Source organism: Terrapene carolina, unplaced genomic scaffold (genome assembly GCF_002925995.2).
Source record: "Terrapene carolina triunguis isolate 2854851 unplaced genomic scaffold, T_m_triunguis-2.0 Scaffold88, whole genome shotgun sequence".
In the NCBI taxonomy this organism is placed as follows: Eukaryota; Metazoa; Chordata; order Testudines; family Emydidae; genus Terrapene; species Terrapene triunguis.
In genome coordinates, this window is record NW_020664439.1 from 44,081,117 (window position 1) to 44,098,814 (window position 17,698).

General features: G+C 46.7%; 1 protein-coding gene across 1 annotated transcript in view; it reads right to left on the reverse strand.

Annotated features, from left to right (window-relative positions):
• VWA5B2 (von Willebrand factor A domain containing 5B2) overlaps positions 1-2,730 on the reverse strand; it is a 41,415-nt gene extending 38,685 nt beyond the window's left edge. Inside the window, exons 1-2 of the mRNA XM_024214305.2 lie at positions 2,592-2,730; positions 1,105-1,266 (exon numbers count right to left, since the gene is read on the reverse strand). Of these exons, the coding sequence (XP_024070073.2) occupies positions 1,105-1,266; positions 2,592-2,730 (301 nt within the window). The remainder of the gene's footprint in view (positions 1-1,104; positions 1,267-2,591) is intronic.
• Between the last annotated feature and the right edge of the window lie 14,968 nt (positions 2,731-17,698).

The following is a 17,698-nucleotide window of genomic DNA, read 5'->3' on the forward strand; positions in this document are numbered from 1 at the left end:
AAAATCAGCTCGCGTGCTGCCTTTGGCACGCGTGCCATAGGTTGCCTACCCCTGTGTTAGACTATTCATCTCTTTGGAGCACCCTAATTCATCTGAGCACACCCCACTGAGGTGAATGGGCCATTCCACACATCAACAGTACTCCTGTACTGCAGAGGGCTGTGTAGAGCCCATTCCTTTACACTAGCTCCCTGAAGTAAATACAAAGTCTGGGTCTCCCTGCTATTCTTCTTGCTGCCTCCAGCTGGTAGATGTGTTCCTAAAGTGGCAGATCATTCCCTGCCCACAGGTGCCCTCCAATCATGCCCCCTCACTAACACCTCTTCCTCAAGAAACGAGGAAAATAACTGCCCAAAAATATGGTTAATTCAGGCCTTGTTTACACTAAAGCGCCTTTGCCAGTATAGCTATGCCAGCTAGACTCACCCCTGCTTAGTACCTTCTTCAACTCAAGAAGTGTGTTTTAGATTCTTGCTGGCACTGCCAGTCTGACGTGCCTTCTCTGGCTTGTCAGATTGGGTTTATATCCGCTGGTGAACCACAGCGCCACTCAGACTGCTTCCCAGGCTGGTGAACCACCTGTGGTTCATTAATTTTATACCAGTGTAACTCCACTGATTCCATTGGGGTTGTTCCTGATTTACAATACTACAAGTGAGGACAGAATCAGGCATAGACACGGACTCCATGGGTGCTCTAGGGCTCAAGCACCCATGGGAAAAAAATAGTAGGGATGGTTCAGCACCCACTAACCACAGCTGTTCGGCAGCAAGCTGGCATGAGGCTTGGGGGGAGAGGACAGAGCAGGGGCAGGAAGAGGTGGCATGAGGGCGGGGCCTCGAAGGAGGGGGCGGAGCAGGGACAGGAAGAGGTGGAGTGAGGGTGGGGCCTCGAGGGAGGAGATGGAGTGGGGTGGGGCCTTGGGGCGGAGCACCTACCGGGAAAAATAAAAGTCAGCACCTATGCTAAACGTAACTTCTCAGCCCTCAGGAGGCTCTTGGATTCCATCTGTGCTTATTTGAGTAACCCTTGGCTTTGACATAATTTTAGCCACAACCTTGTCCTAATATAGCTAGGTGACGTGTCACCACCCAGCATACTTACCGTTGGCACAGAGCAATGGCTGGCCCAAACTGGGGCTGCAGTCAACACAGCAGTCCTCTGCTCGGTGTCGATTCTGGATCTGAAAGGTGATGCTTCTGCTTCCTGTCATAGCTTCAAAACCTGCTACCACCTCAGATTCCTCCAGGGGGTAGATGAACACACCTATAGGGGGCAGCAGAAAAAGAATTCTGAGGCTGAGACCTGAAGAGCTACCAGACGGAAACCAGCCTGGCTCAGAACAGATTCCAACCTTAGGCTCAACATTCCCAGCCTGCACTACGTGATGTACATCTCTACCCCGATATAACGCGACCCGATATAACACGAATTCGGATATAACGCGGTAAAGCAGTGCTCCGTGGGGGGGGGACTGCGCACTCTGGCGGATCAAAGCAAATTCGATATAACGCAGTTTCACCTATAACGCGGTAAGATTTTTTGGCTCCCGAGGACAGCGTTATATCAGGGTAGAGGTGTATTAGCTCTTCACCACAAATTCTGCTTTAGTGCTGGCGAAAGGTCCTGGAGAGCATCCACCTCCATTTATCCTCAGCGCAGCTACAGCACAGGCAATTGCAACATCAGCTTCTCCCATGTTCCACATCCCCTAACATGTCTTATCTCTGCCCTGAAGGCAACCTCTCTATGTTGGAGAGAAGAATTCAGACTCAGTTTGTTTATTCGGTCCATAGCTTCTCTGTTGAGACTCCCAGCAAGGGGGGCAAATCTGATGGTGGCTTTTGTGATGTGGTAATTGGACTGAGACTCACTAACTCACTTCACCTCCTAAACCACTGAACAGCCATCACATGGAAACGACTTTTGGTCACTACTCCCAACGTGGACAGAATAGAGCAGTTGACCTAGTGATGCAAGGTTTTGTATCCCAGTTCCAGTCCCCTCTGAGCGAGCCAGTCCTCCAACAAGGGATTTTTAACCTTCAGGATGCAGTAAGGCAACTAGGAAACTGCTCTAGATCCATTTTAGTATCTACTTAATGCACCAGAGGGTGCCTAGCCATTTAAATACACAACAGCCTGGCTATTTGTCACCTTGTTGAAAGGTGACTGGATCAGTGCCTCCTGGATGCAAACCAGCCCAGATTCACTTATGATATGGTCAGGGAGAAGGAAGCCCAGCGCTTCCACCTCTTCTTACTCATGGGCTGTGCTGGGTTTGGGAAGGATCCTTCTGCCAATCTAGCATTCATGTCCTGGCTCAAGCATGTGTATTCCGCTGCCTCCTACAGGAACATGCTGGGTTTGGTTCTGCCTATATCAGTTCCCTATACTGACTATCCTAGTGGGTCTCCTCCTTTAGCTCACTAAGTAGAGGCAAGAGTTCAAGAGACCAAGGATTAACAGGAAGAGGAGGGTGGGTGCAGCATGGCTCCACACCAAGATAGGTCAGACCTGCTCCTATATCCCAGCAATCTGCTAGTTAAGTAGGTGCAACTTATTCTTTAGATCTAGATAGATGCATCTTACCTTCTACAGGATCCTCCCCTGAGTTGATGTAAGTGAGGTGAGCAGTGACTCCCAGGGAGTACCCGTTGGCACAGGCCTTTACACATGAGCTCTTCAGAGGGAGAGCTGTCCAGGTAGCTAGAGAATACAAGCCTGGCATGGTCTCTAGGCACAGCTACCAGGTCCTGCCAGCTGGGGCTATAGAGAGAAGGTGAAACAACACAAGCAAGCATTGAAGTTTGGAGGCAAGGAGAGGTCAGACTGAATGCTGTCTTTAACTACCAGGAGAGGTCCAGAAGTCTGTAATGAAGTGGGGTTAAAAAGTCAACCGCAAGATTAGAATATTGCACAATGAAGCTGGTGATTTTACAATATTCTTCCTTCCTCAATTCCTCCACCCTCCCTCTCTCTGCTCCTTGGGCTTCCATGATGCTTTGCTCTCCTGGATCTTCTCATCTTTCCTCTCCTCTGCCCCCTTTCTCCGTCACCCTTGACAATTCCACTATCTTCCCAATCACTCAAGTGTACAGCCTCGGGGTACCATTCAACTCCTTTCTCCCCTTCTCTCCTCACATCTCCGTTCTAATCAGGTCTTGTTACTTTGTACTCTGCAACTTCTCTACTGTCCTTTCATCTCCATCCCAACCTTCATCTAAAACCCTCACCTGGGCCTTGGTCCTCTCTCACCTCAGCTATTCAATCTTCTCCTCTCCAGCTTCCCTGAATCTCATCTTGCTCCCCTCCAATCTATCTAAAGTGCAATACCAAATTCTCCTATCACACTTCTCTGACCATTCCACTCCACCTCTAAGCCCCCTCCCTGACTTCCCCTAGCCTGCTGTATTATATACTTCTCATCCATCATCCTCACCTTTAGGATCATGTATATGTTTCTGCCTTCATTTCTCCTGCTCTCTCCTTTGCTCCTGCTACGGCACTACCCTAATTTCCCTCTCTGTATCCTTCCTCCATGCCCACCTTCATGCCTTCTCCATGCCATTATGCTCTTATACTTGGAACAAGCTCGCTCTGCTGATGCACCAAACCACCTCCTTCTCTGCTTTCAAATCTCTCTTCACAACATTTTTTCTGGCAAGCCTTCCAATAATGAGTATTGCACAATTCCTCCAGCACCTCAAGCTCACACCAGCACTCACTAGAGTGGGGTCTCTGAACTCTGCATTGTCTGCATCTAGACTTTATTGCACGACTGGGCCTTCTTATGTTTTGTATAGGGCTGAGCATACTGCTGGGTCTCAAAAAACAATCCTTGGTAGGGACCTGAGGAAGGTAGCATCATGCTGCCAGGCTGAGCAGCCACTCCGGGAGTGCTCACTGGCCACAACAGCAGCAGAATTAAATGAGCCCACAAGCTAAGCAGGGCAAGGACTTCCTCAGCCCCTGTATTTAATGGAATTTAAGAGAAAAATCCCAGTTTCTGTGGCCCTTTGGAATGGATTTGACTGGGAGGAAAAGAGCAACACAAGGACTGATTCTAAGCATGGTTGGGATCAAACAGCCATGTGCTTGCTCTGTTTATTTTTCCATATCAGCAGCAGCTGAGCACTCAGCCTAAACTTTCCATTGAAACCAGTACTAGCTGCTAAGATCTCCAGAGGGGGCCTATATGGACACTGAAGGCAAAAGAAGATTCGTCCCAGACTATGCTCCATGCTCTCTTCTGCTGTCTTTAGGGACTGGACATCAGGAGACACCAAACCATGCTTCAGCCTCAAAGCACAGGCCGTATCTGCTGTTCCCATCCCTGTCAGCCACCCACAAAGGTTACCAGGGTAATTGATAAACAAATGAAGGGAAAAAACACAGAGTAGCTAGGACAAAACAGAGACTGGAGTCTCTGTTTGTTGGGGGATTAATAATTAACAACAAAGTCAACACTAAATCTGAGACAACATAGCAGGGAAGGAATTGTGGGAGGATGCATCCCTGGGACAGCTGGGATCTCAGCAGTGCCCTCAGGCAGATCACGCAGAGTACGCTTCTGGCCACAGTAGCTCCCAGGCTATGCCTACCTTCTACCTGTGGTCACTTACCCTGAGAAAAGTCCATGAATGATACCAAAAGGTCAGGACACCAGCCCATCCCTGAGGCCATCAAACTTTCCCACCCCATTCCTACTTCCAGTTCCCCATATCGACTCAGAGACTTTTCCAAAACTATTGCTCTGGACAAAGGATATTCCTGATTGAGAAGTGAAATGTAACGTTATTTCCACAACGTGCCTCAAGACTCACATGGAGGGACTGCCTGAACCAACAGGCCTCACTGCTTACGTGAAGGGGCTGTTTGGCCCCTCTTCCACCAATATCCCTCACCCCTTCACAGGAAGAGATTGCATAATCCTGGAATAAGAAAAGGATTCTGGCTCAGTGTCCAGCCAGAGCTGAGCTTCTTTGCAGTTGTAAGTGAATGGATCCCCAAACTGGTCAAATCAATGTATTTCCATAAAACATTTGGATATGCCGTAATGCATCTTCCCTGCAAAGAGATTCCTTTGATCCTTCTTCTCCAGACACATGCAGTATTTAGTCTGTGCCCATCCATCTTACTACATACCTCACCTCAACTCCCACTCTTGATTCACCCAGATGCATGATGGATAGAGACATCCCAGCATCACTAACGTGTGCTATAGATTTAGCTGCTCTGAGTGCAATAGGCTAAGAGAAAAGGGCAAGGCCAGATGGAAACAAAGCATCTGGTTTCATCTCACTCCAGTGGCCTTCATCTCAGGAATAGCAGGCTTTATAAGACAGACTGTAATTTAAGATTCCATTTACCCACAATTTATGGGTCAAGGATGCATCTGTTTGGAGCACCTTACAAATGGAGACACTGAAGTGGAGGAGTGATAAACCCAAAACAAGTCTGAGGAGACAGAGCTGTGATCAAGTCAATCACTGTTAAGAGAGCAGTGGCTACAAAGGATGGGGATGATGTCCCGGAACTTTACAGACGAGCATTAGAAAGTACGTACAACCCAGGAAAACATAGATTATCTGAGATTGCCATTACCATGCCATCCACCTACACATCCCATAAAATGTAATTACCAGACAACTTAGATTAGTGCACAGATCCTAGGAGGCTGGGGAGTGTGAATCTTGGTAGTAATCCAGCCCTGGGTGTGGAGCCTGCTGCATTTAGGAGCTGGAGTGTGATTCCTAACACTAGAGTCCCGGGGTGAAATCCTGGCTCTGTTCAAGTCAATATCAAAACTCCTATTAACTTGAACAGAGCCAGGATTTCACCCTGATGTACAGGTCCTCTTGGGCTCAGGAGCTGGGAGTTTGAGTCCTGGCACTATTGTGGTGCTGTAGTTCTGGGTGTCATTAAAACTGCTCTGAGGATGATCACAGCAGGTTAGCATTAGAGCTCTGGTGGGGTTCTAGAGCACAGTCATCCTAATAGGGAACTGCCAGAGGGACACTCCCACTGCTCAAAGTGCCAGCTGGCATTGGGAAGCCAAGCTCATGTACATCTGTTCTGATCATGCCCTCACTAGGACCCCTTGAGCATGAGCAAAGGGAAAAGAAGGCATCAAGCAAACCATAGGAAGCTGTGGGGGGGCTCAGACACATTTCACCTCAGAGCCACTCCACTTGTTCCCAAGACAGTGTGCTTCATGCGCAACCAGTGAGCTCGCTATTTGCCAGGCCCCTGATTGGCCAGGGCTCCATTTAGCTGTTTACCAGGGACTTACCACAGAGGCTGTACTGGCTGCTCTTTATCACGGTCTTTACGTTTATTCTACCAAAGTAAACAAGTCCCATCTGGCCCTCTCATGTTTTATGTAGGTTGCAGTGAGCCAGTTGGTAATGAATAAAAACAGATCCACAGGTCCTCACCCTGTGCCCCTCCTCCTCCTATTCCCCCATTGGGAAGCAAATGGTCTGTGGCAGTGACTGCAAAGACTGTGGGTTCCTACTGCTCTCCCCACAGCATCTCCTGCAAGACAGGTCAGGTCCCCTCACCTGAGCAAGGTGTCAGCCCCTTTCTCTTATTCTGGATTGCCTATCAAACGGTACAGAGGGAAGCATAACTTGCTAGCTCTTTATGTCCCCTACCCCACTCCTGCTTGTCACTTCTACCTAAGGGAGCTATTGTTCATATCTATTTCAGCTGGCAGGGGAAAGAGAATCATAATTTAAAGAGCCAGCATCCCTGCTATGGATCAACTGATTCAGAATCCAGGGGAATACGCTGTGTGTTGGGAAAGAGCCAGGGAAGGTGAGTGGTTGACAGCATCTGTAGTAGATATTGAGAGAAGGGCCAAATCCAGGCCTAGTGTAAGGAAGTGGAAATCCACTGAAGACAATAAGAGTTAAATCTACTTAAACCAGATCTGAATTTGGCCCAGAGTGTCTGTGAGATCAGGCAATGATAATGAAGTATAAGATACTCTGGCTCCTTTCATCCACGGATCTCAGAACTTTCATTTAAACATAGATTAAGACTCACAATATTCCTGAGAGTTTATTCCTACTGTATTTTTTAAAAAAATAAATAATAACCTGACATTTCTGTTGCTCCCTTTCACCTTAATGAATCTCAAAGCACTTGCCTGACTGTATTCTAGCTGGAGTGATGGGAATAGTTAAGGATGCTCAAGTGCTTAGAGTCTGAAGGGTCATTTTCAGAAGATTGTAACTGTGTCAAACTTTTGCGTGTTCTGCTGAAATTCAGCATGTATATTTCTGTCTAATTTTCCCAAGTTATAATGGTTTTGCATATGCAATGGGGTTAATTTTAATATGATAAAGCTAACAATCTGCCATGCTTCATTTGCACTACACACAGGTACATAGGCAAACCCAGTGGAAACTTCCACTGAAAAGGTGATGTCATAACATTACAGTGGACTTTCACATGCATGTGTAAGAAAGTAAGAAAGTAAAGCAGGAAATCAACGTTAAGGCCATGGTGTGTGTGGGATATTGTCTGTGATGGTGCATGTAGAGTGAAGCCAGGACTTCTATCTCATTGATTGCACATATTATACAGGCCAGAGCTTTCTAACACTGTACACAATACAGGGGGTTTGTTCATTGTAAAAAAGTAGGAAATTTCAAACAAAAGGGTTTGATCTTAAGCTGGTGAAAATCAGGGCAGCATGCCAATTTACGTCAGCATGCCAATTTACCATACTCTTTAATTACATGATCATGATTACTTCCCCACAGACCGAGCCACATTTAATGACCAGGCTGGACATGGAATGAGGCAGGAGTAAAGAGGACCCAAACTTCATTCGCTGCTGAAGTTTTATAGCATGTAACAAATTAATTCAGGACCACTGCCTAACTCATTGTCGGAGTTGGAGGATGAGCAGTGTATGGGCCCAGAGGCCATAAACTGAATGAAAAGGATAAGAATAAATATTGAACAGCTGCCTCGTTCACTGAGCAACAGCTATCTAGCACACTGTGTGAGGCAGGGATCCTGCAGAAAAGCTGTATGTATAATTACAGATTATCATAAGGCACATACACAAAGAAGCAGAGCTAAAGTTGTGCAGGCAGCCAGACTTTGAATGCTTCACTTTGCAACCTTAACACACTTTAGGATACATCAGGTGCTGGAACAATTTGTATAGTGGGGGTGCTGAGAGACATTGAACCAAACTGTAAACCCTGAATATGATGGAAACCACTTCAAGCCAGGAGGTGCGGCAGCACCCCTAGTTCCCGCACCTATGGGATATATAAAAAGTCCTAAACTCAGCTGTGATAACACTCCCAACCCTGGGGTGGAATGTGACCACTGTTTAACGGTGTCCAGTGGCAATGCAGAGTAGTTTAGGGCAAGACATGAACAGAATGTTGTGTCCAACTGCCTCTGCAGGGGCAATGTGGGGAGACAGAATGTAATCATCCATGCTGGAAGTTAGCCAGTCAAACCCCAACTCATGTAAAACCAGCCACGGGATCCTTATTGAACACAAGTGGTTAGGACTTTGGCTTTACTCCTCAGCCAAAAGACAGAACCTACAGCAGCACCGCACCTACTACCATTAACTTTGCCTGAAGAAACAACTCCAGATTGTTCCCTCCTGTCAACTTTCTGCTATTAGTTTGCTGTCTCCTTTTTATTGGTGTTGTCTCTTACTCAAGATCCAGAAGGTTAAAAGCTATGCTGACCCACCAGAGGGGATCCTACAGTTCTGAGCATGTGTGCCAATATTGGGGTGCACGTGGAGAGTGAATTTCCTTCACAGCTCAGAATAGGGGGGCCCCAGGTCTAGCATGGGCGCAGTGGATTCTCTTGTCCCTAATGAACACAGTTTCCACCCAGCCCAATTTCAGATGTTTGCACAACGGCCCAGATCCTCAAAGGTATTTAGGTGCCTAATTTCCATTGGTATCAATGGGAGTCAGGCACCTAAATATCTTTGAGGATTTGGACCAAAGTGCTCACCTTTGTGTTCTTGTCTCTAGTTGTCTCTGCACTGTAGGTCTCACAGACCCACCTGAAAATAAAGGAGGACTTGCCTTCCCTAACAGTGCTGGAAATCAGTCCTCTCTCTTGCTTCCCACCAGGAAATCCCCAAATCACCAGACCAGGGCTGAGCATAAGGTCATTGACGGCAGGGTCAAACCAACCCTCACATGTGCAACACAACACTTTGAGGAAAACCAAGGACAAGCGTGAATGTGCAGATAGCTGTGGGTGAACACACAAAATTGCCATGTACCCACACTTACAAGGCACCCATAAGTGCAAACGAGGGGGAGGAGTCAGGCACAGTGGGGGAGCAGGGGGAAGAGAATTTTCCTGGAGACTCTGTGATAAGGACATTAGGCTAAGTAGGGATTATCCTGACCCTTTATGGGCTGCACTGGGATCACCAGATCTCAAAGAAGCAGTTCCCACTTCCGACTGGCAAAGAGGGAAGCTGTCACAAAAGGTGAAATAAGAAACGCAGCCCTGAGTCCATTGAGACAGAGCCACCCACAAGTTAATACACATATCGGACATTAAAAAACGGGGCCTCCTGATGGGATCCCCCATCTGTTCCCAACCACATTGCTCAGGTGGGCAGGGAAAAGTGTCATGTTAACAAAGTGTCAGACAGAAACCAAGGAAATACCTCAAAGTCTCTTTGGCTCATGATGCCCCTTCATGTCCAAGCCACTGAATCTTAGGGGAGTTTGACATCAAGAAGAAACTCACTTGAGCACCTTTTTCATGCGGACTGATCCCAGACAAGCTAAAAGTCTCCATCCCTGCATGGGCGGTGGGTATAATAGGTCAGGGGAATCCCTGCCTTCCCTGAAGCCATTCATCAAATAGAAATCTTTACAACAATAATCCAATGCCAGGAAACAGAGATAACTTTCTTTTCAGCGTACCATCAAAGCTGCTTATTCTCATGCCATTGATCCCCAAGCCCAGTAACTCTTACCAAAAAAACCCCCACAAAGACAACCGAGCGCACTCTCCCCACTTCTCAGCAAAGCCTGATGAGCCAAAGCAGGGCTGGGGGGCAGGCTCCACCCTCCTCAGATATCGGGGACTTGTAGAGTATAGACCAGGGAACATTTGCTAATATACTATGACATATTATCATACATAATTAAAACTACACTTGTCAAATACTTAAGGGCAGGTCAGTCTGCGATGCAGCGGCCTTGACTGGAGGGTTATTTCATGGTGTTCATTTGCTTTCTTGCTATTTCAGAAAATTTATTACCGGTCTGCAATGAGTCTCCCAGTCAGCCATGAAAAACATAAGCAAGCAGAAGTCAGACACACACGTGTCCCGTTTAGGGGGTCGCTGGCCACAATTTACCCCCAAGGGTTGGGGGGGAGCCTGAGAAAGCAAAGGTCTCATATCCATCCCCCCACCACTAGACCTTGTTCAAACCTCCCATTTTCTGCCCTGCAAAGTTGCCTGGCAGGACTGAGTGTTAAGCACTTACCTGGAGGATGACACAGAGTCTGCAGTCTCAACTCGCCCAGCTTCAGATGAATTAGAAACACATAAGAAGGGGGAATGAAATCAGCCCCTTTCTGGATGGTGCCCTGCCCGGGACACTCACCAGAAGCCTGGTCTTTCCTGCCCCGCAGGCTCTTCTTTCTCCTCTCAAGAGGAAAATGATGTGTTCCCTCCCCAGCCTGCTCTCTCTCTCTCTCTCTCTGCTGCAGACTCCCTCTCTCTCTGGCATTGGCTTCCTCAGTACTGTACTACATCTCTCCCTCCTCAGTGCCAGAAGTAAGGGAGCTGAGCAGCTCCAAGCCCAGCCTAATTAAAGGGCCATACGCACTGGTCTGGCAGCAACTGGGAGGGGATGGAGCCTGCTCTGCATGTGCTGTCTTGTTTCTCAGGGGGATGGTGAACCTTGTCAGAGGTACTTGAGGGACAGGCAGAAAAGCAGTAGGGAGCTACAGACTTACACACACAACAAGCAGATTACAGCAGAGACAAGTCTGATCCTTTTGATCCCCATCTGCAGGCCGAGCTCAGAGGTGTCAGGACAAATGCCTGTTAGGCGGTGGAGGTGAAATCCCAACATATTGCTCATGGTGTGCACAACCCTGGCTCTTATCTACCTCAGACACCAGAGTACCCAGTCCCACCCAGGACTCATTTACCAACTTTCCCTGCCCATAATCCCAGCATTACACTGCAACCCGCTACCCAGATCAAATCCCTCACCTCAACTGACTGAACTCTCTCATTTAATTATACTAGCCCCAAACTTCACAGAGGCAAGAATCCAGACAAGTCCTATTGAAGTATTAACACACAGCCTTGTGTCACAATACCAGAAGTAGGTCTCAGCTCCCACGGAGATCCTCATTATAGCAAAACTGCACCACAACTAACCATCAGCACTAGGAAAGGATTGCACAGAATGACAACAGACTCCATAGATTGTCCCAAAACTCAAACTCCAAAAGCTATTTGGAGGTTCAGTTCAACATTTTAAAGCATTTATTGTGAGCCTCTGCACTTCCTGCTTTCATCAGAGTGAAATGCCAGCCCAGAGGCAAGCAGGAAGCAGGATAGCAGAATCTCTAGGGAGAGCCCAATCTCATAAGAACATAAGAATGCCTGTGCTGGGTCAGACCAATGGTCCATCTAGCCCAGTGGCCTGTCTTCTGACAGTGGCTAGTGCCAGATGCTTCAGAGGGAATGAACAGACCAGGGCAATTTTGAGTGATCCATCACCTGTCATCCAGTCCCAGCTTCTGGCAGTACGAGATTTAGGGACTCCCAGAGCACGGGGTGGCGTCCGTGACCATCTTGGCTAATAGCCATTGATGAACCTATCCTCCATTAATTTGTCTAATTCTTTTTTTAACCCATTTATACTTTTGGCCTTCACAACATCCCATGGCAACAAGTTCCACATTGCGTGTTGTATGAAGAAGTACTTTTTTTTGTTTGTTTTAAACCTGCTGCCTATTAATTTCTTTGGGTGACCCCTAGTTCTTGTGCTATGTGAAGGGGAAAATAACACTTCCCTATTCACTTTCTCCACACCATTCATGACTTTATAGACTTAAATCATACCACCTGCCCCCTTAATCATCTCAGGAGATGCAAGTTCACCCAGGAGGGGAAGGACAAATCTTGTGGAAAAGGACCCAGTCTGAGATTCCAGCCTAGAAGAGAGCAGCCAGGAAGGTCTGGAAATTTCCATTCCAATCAGGATCAGTTAAAACAGGCAAAGTTTTGGATAGTTTTCTATACTGAACTCCCATTTTATGGGCTTCTCTGTCACTATGTGATAGCCCTGCCTATGCTGTTACCCCCTCTTTGTAGAGCTGCTTATACATAATAACCACTATCCTTTTTCATAACACTAAATCCACTATTGTAGTCATCATTTATCCAGAGCTGAACAGATACAAACATGTAGATACTGGGAAAGAAACGGAACACATAGGTGAATGGCAACACATATGGGCGGAGCTCAGAGTTCCTCTCCGGGCACAAAAGGCAGAGGTGAAAGTAAGCCGGTATGGTACGGCGTACCGGCAAGAGCCAGTACGCCATGCCAGACTGGACTGGTTTCTCCAGGGATGATTTAAAGGGCCCAGGGCTCCAGCTGCTGCGGGGAGCCCCGGGCCCTTTAAATCACCGCCAGAACTCTGGCAATTTTGTGTGTTCACCCACAGCTATCTGCACATTCACGCTTGTCCCTTGTTTTTCCTCAAAGTGTTGTGTTGCACATGTGAGGGTTGGTTTGACCCTGCCGTCAATGACCTTATGCTCAGCCCTGGTCTGGTGATTTGGGGATTTCCTGGTGGGAAGCAAGACAGCGGACTGATTTCCAGCCAATCCTGCCAATATCCTCAGGTGTAACTACACCAGTTCAATGCGACCTTTGGATTCCCTTAAACTGGGGGAATCCCCAATTGGCCAGTTAACCTGGTTTTCCATCAGCTTTGTAAGGCCTAAGCAGTGCAAATCAAGATGGAATGGGAGTCAGGATCTGGGCCTTTATCCCTGGCTCTCACATCTTTTGTCCTGGGCTTTGTGAACTGAATTGTCCCAAAGGAACATGCCTGACTTAGTGGGTCACAGATGGGGAGGTGGTCATAGATATAGTTGAGTCCTCATCCACTGATGGCCCAAAAGATCTGCATCAGTACTTTTAACTGAACTATCATTGGAAGCAGACTGGGATGCAGAGGGAACAGAGGATGAGGATCATGTGCTCATGGCAATCCATCAAGTTAAGTAGCCTCGTGGCCATATTCTGCACAAGCTGGAGTTCTCAGTGTTGCTTTCATTTTCAGCCCCAAAGATACGAAATTATGCTAATCCAGCCCAGAAATGACAAAGTCCTAATCAGGATAGGGAGGAAGAGACAAAACTTTCTAGCAAGCTGCCTCATTGTGTTAATAATGAGTTGAATATGATCCTGAGGATTTGTTGTACTTGGCAAATAGTGTAGAGAAACCTTCTATCGAAGAGGAGGACAGGGTCCCTGCTTGTTCCTCTAAGCATTTTTCCTTTTCAGACAACATTACTTTGGTCTCACCTGGATAGTTTGAACCAACTGTTCTTCATCCAGTTACTAATCTCCTGTAGACATCACAACATCCTTGTGATGGCACTGACAGTATCTGTGGAAAATGAAATGTAAAGCTGAGTGTCACTGGTATATTACAGGAACCAATTCCTGTAACAAACCCCATTGCCTACTCTGTCCCCATATCTACTCTAGTGGCACCATCATAGGACCCAACCACATCAGCCACACCATCAGGGGCTCATTCACCTGCACATCTACTAATGTGATATATGCCATCATGTGCCAGCAATGCCCCTCTACCATGTACATTGGCCAAACCGGACAGTCTCTACGTAAAAGAACAAATGGACACAAATCAGACATCAGGAATAGTAACATACAAAAGCCAGTAGGAGAACACTTCAATCTCCCTGGACATTCAACAACAGATATAAAAGTAGCCATCCTGCAACAACAAAACTTCAAAAACAGACTTCAAAGAGAAACTGCAGAGCTACAATTCATTTGCAAACTTAACACCATTAACTTGGGCTTGAATAGGGACTGGGAGTGGCTGGCTCACTACAAAAGCAATTTTCCCTCTCTTGGTATTGACACCTCCTCATCAATTATTTGGGGTGGCCCATATCCACCCTGATTAAATTGGCCTTGTCATCACTGGTTCTCCAATTGTAAGGCAACTCCCTTCTCTTCATGTGCCAGTATATTTATGCTTGTATCTGTAATTTTCACTCCATGCATCTGAAGAAGTGGTTTTTTACCCACAAAAGCTTATGCCCAAATAAATCTGTTAGTCTTTACGGCGCCACTGGACCCCTCGTTGTTTTTGTGGATACAAACTAACACAGCTACCCCCTGATACTTGGTATATTGTTGGCAGCAGAGTCTTCAAGTAGTCTAATGTAGATATTGAAGAGGAATGGGGACAGGATGAATCCCTGTGGGACTCTGCATGTGAGGGTTCCACAAGATGGGGCAATTGCCCATCACCATTCTCTGGGTCGCACTGGAGAAGAAAGATTGGAGGTATTGCACTGCTGCACCATTTACTCTATGTCAAGTAGGCGAATCATCAGCACCTTGTGTTCAGCTGTGTTGAAAGCTGCAGAGATTGAGCAGCATCCTCACTGAGACGTGGCCTACATTCGCTGCAATGAGGAGGCTGACGTTTGACACAATTTGCACCGTCTTGTGTCCTGTCTGAGGCCAGTTGCAAAGCATCCAGGATATTAACAGAGGTCACATGATGTTAGTGCATGCTTGTCAGTATTTTCTTGATGATTTTGCCTAGGAAATAGCGGCTGAAGATGGGGCACTAGTTGAAGAGAGACTCTGCACTGCGTGCTGTCTTTTTTAAGGACTGTGTTAACTATTTGCATTTTTTAGAATCTGCCATGTTTGCCTCTCTAAACAATGCATTGATTATTTTGATAAGTGGTAGACAGACACAGTTGTTCTTTGTTGGCTTTCACCAGCCAGTAGGTGCAGGGATCAGTTTCATTAGTGGTAGGTTGAATGTTTTTAAGGGGTTCCAGTGCTTCATTGTGTGTCATGGGACAAACCTCAGTTAGAGGGGTGGGGTGGTTAATGCCATCTGGTCCACTACCAGGTATTCTGCCTCATGTATTCACAGTTGATCTTTTCTGGAAAGTAGAAGACCTTGCTGTTGAGGCGTGTGTGTCTGATGTCTCTCTGATGCAGTCCAAGTCGATTAGCCAGTTCACTCTGTGGAACAGCTTTGCCAACAGTGATTTTGAAATTCTGGTTCTGCTTGTTACTGCAGTGACATGGCCCTGCAGGAAGTCTTTGTGCTGTCAGTGGATGGATCTGGAACAGGTGTTCTAACCTTTTGCCCATGTTCTTCATCTGATGCAGTTTGTTGGTGAATCATGGTGATCTTGGTCAGCTTGAGGGCAGAGGGCAGGTTGAGGCAACAGTGCTGGCAGCAGTAATCAGTAGGTGATACTATCTTACTAGCTCATCATCACCACCTTTGCTTTGCAGTTAGTTGGTTTAACCCTTCTAGGGTGATCTGAAATCTTAACATATTCCAAATTTTTTTGTAAGTAAACTGGATTTTTCTTTCACTTCCCTAGTGAGATAAAGGGAAGACTATGATCTTTGCTTAGATGAGGCAACGGTCTCACCAGGATGGTGTGAGGATTGTGACATCCATAATATCTATTAGGATGAAGATCAGATCTAGTGTGTGCCCAGCTGAAGGTTTGGATCCAGTCACTGTATGGATTCCATGCAACTGAGGAATTCGGATATTATGATGTATTTGGTGTTGTCTAGATGTAGGATACAGTCACCCGGAATGATGAACCTGAGTGATTCAGGCACAATGCTAGGCAACAGGTCCATTAGTTCCTCCAGGAAGTCTTCATCTGGAGGTTGTAGATCTGCAGGTTCCTTTTGTCCCTAGCCTGCCAGACCATATGGATGCAGGTGAAAGCTTTTGGTTTCTAGGATGGGGTATCTTCTGTATCTTCTGTATTTGAGGAAGGAGGGGAACAAGACTGCTACTCTGCCTTCTCTTTCCTTTTTACCCTTTCCTGGGAACCTTGTCACTTTGTACTGAGTATTTTAAGGGAATTAGGGGAACTACAATGGGACAACAGATAATTTTAAACAGATGTTACTGGTGCATGCAAGATCTGGTGTCCCATCCAAAACCAGATCACAGATGGTGCTGGTTTTGTTGGTGACCAATTTAGCAATCATCAGCATGAGTTGCTCTCCTGTGTGCTAATTCTCTACAGTTCATATACTGCAGTATGTCATCCTGGAGAGTACACATACTTCTGTAGGCTACCCCACACAGTGTATGTACTGCAGCATACCACTTCCTACAATGTATATACTGCAGTATTTAATCTCCTGCACTGCTTGCATATGTATATATTGCAGCAAGTTAACACTCATAGTTATGTTTGCTAACCCTAAAGTATCTACATTGCAATATGCCACCAAATGACTCCCAGCAAAGGCAGAGGTGTACCAAATACACACCTGGAGGGCATAGACAAACAGCATCTACACCACTGTCTGGATATGTGGGGTATATAATTTATCATAGGCAGGGCTGGTAGCACTACCTATTATTAAAGTTGTCCGTCACTTCCCATTATAAAACCCTGTTTATAGTGATCATTTTGCCAAACTTTAACATTCACAGTGAAATTTTCCATGCCACGTGTCTGCCTCAAAATGGTTGAGCTGTTTCTGAGAACGAGGTTGGGGGAAAATACGTTGTTTTGCCCATATCAAAAAATGTTGGCAACTTTTTCTTTGAACAGCACCCCCATGTTTTGGAGCAGGGACTTGAAGTTTGGCAGATGGGAGTGGCCTTTTGTCAGGGATGGGTTTTTTGCCATCCCTGTGACACTCGACCCAAATTTTACCAAGTTAGAAGCCTTAAAAGAAATCACAGTTCACGCATGCTCAGTCAAGACTTCTTAGATTTTAGCAGCTAAAGTCCCCAGAGAGTCCAACCACACTGAGCATACTCCAGCCTAGGGCTGAGGAGGATTTTCCCTGAGCTGAGCTGTGCTGGGTTTGGGCACCTGAACTGAGAGCAGGAAGACCGTCTCCTCTGTGCTCTCAGTGCCTCCTCTCCTTGTCCAGGCAGCATGGAAGAGGAAACTGCCTGAGACAAAGGCAGAGAGGACAAGAGCCATACCTGCAGGTGGATGTTGGGAGTAGATTGGGATAAGGAGCCTGAGGAGGGTGAGACTGGAACTGGAAGCTGGTGTGGGAGATAGGGAATCTGGAACTGGTAGTTCACGGTAGGAAGAGAAGGACTGGCCGGGAAAGGAGACTGAAACTGGGACCTATAGGAGAGACTGGACCAAACTGGTCAAAGAATCTGGGTCTGGTTGGGTAAGAACCTGGGGCTGGGAACCAGGAAGGGAAACAAGGAGTGGGAGCCAGGAGGTAGCAGAAAAACTGAGATCAGATGAGAAGTCAGGGGGCTACTGGGACTGGCTGGGCAAGGAGATGGTACTAAGAACCAGTAGAGCAGCATAAGGAAGTGAGGGGAACACTGCTTATGGAAAAAAACAGAATGTGATCAGGTAATGAAAGACTACCATAACGCATACACACAAGAGG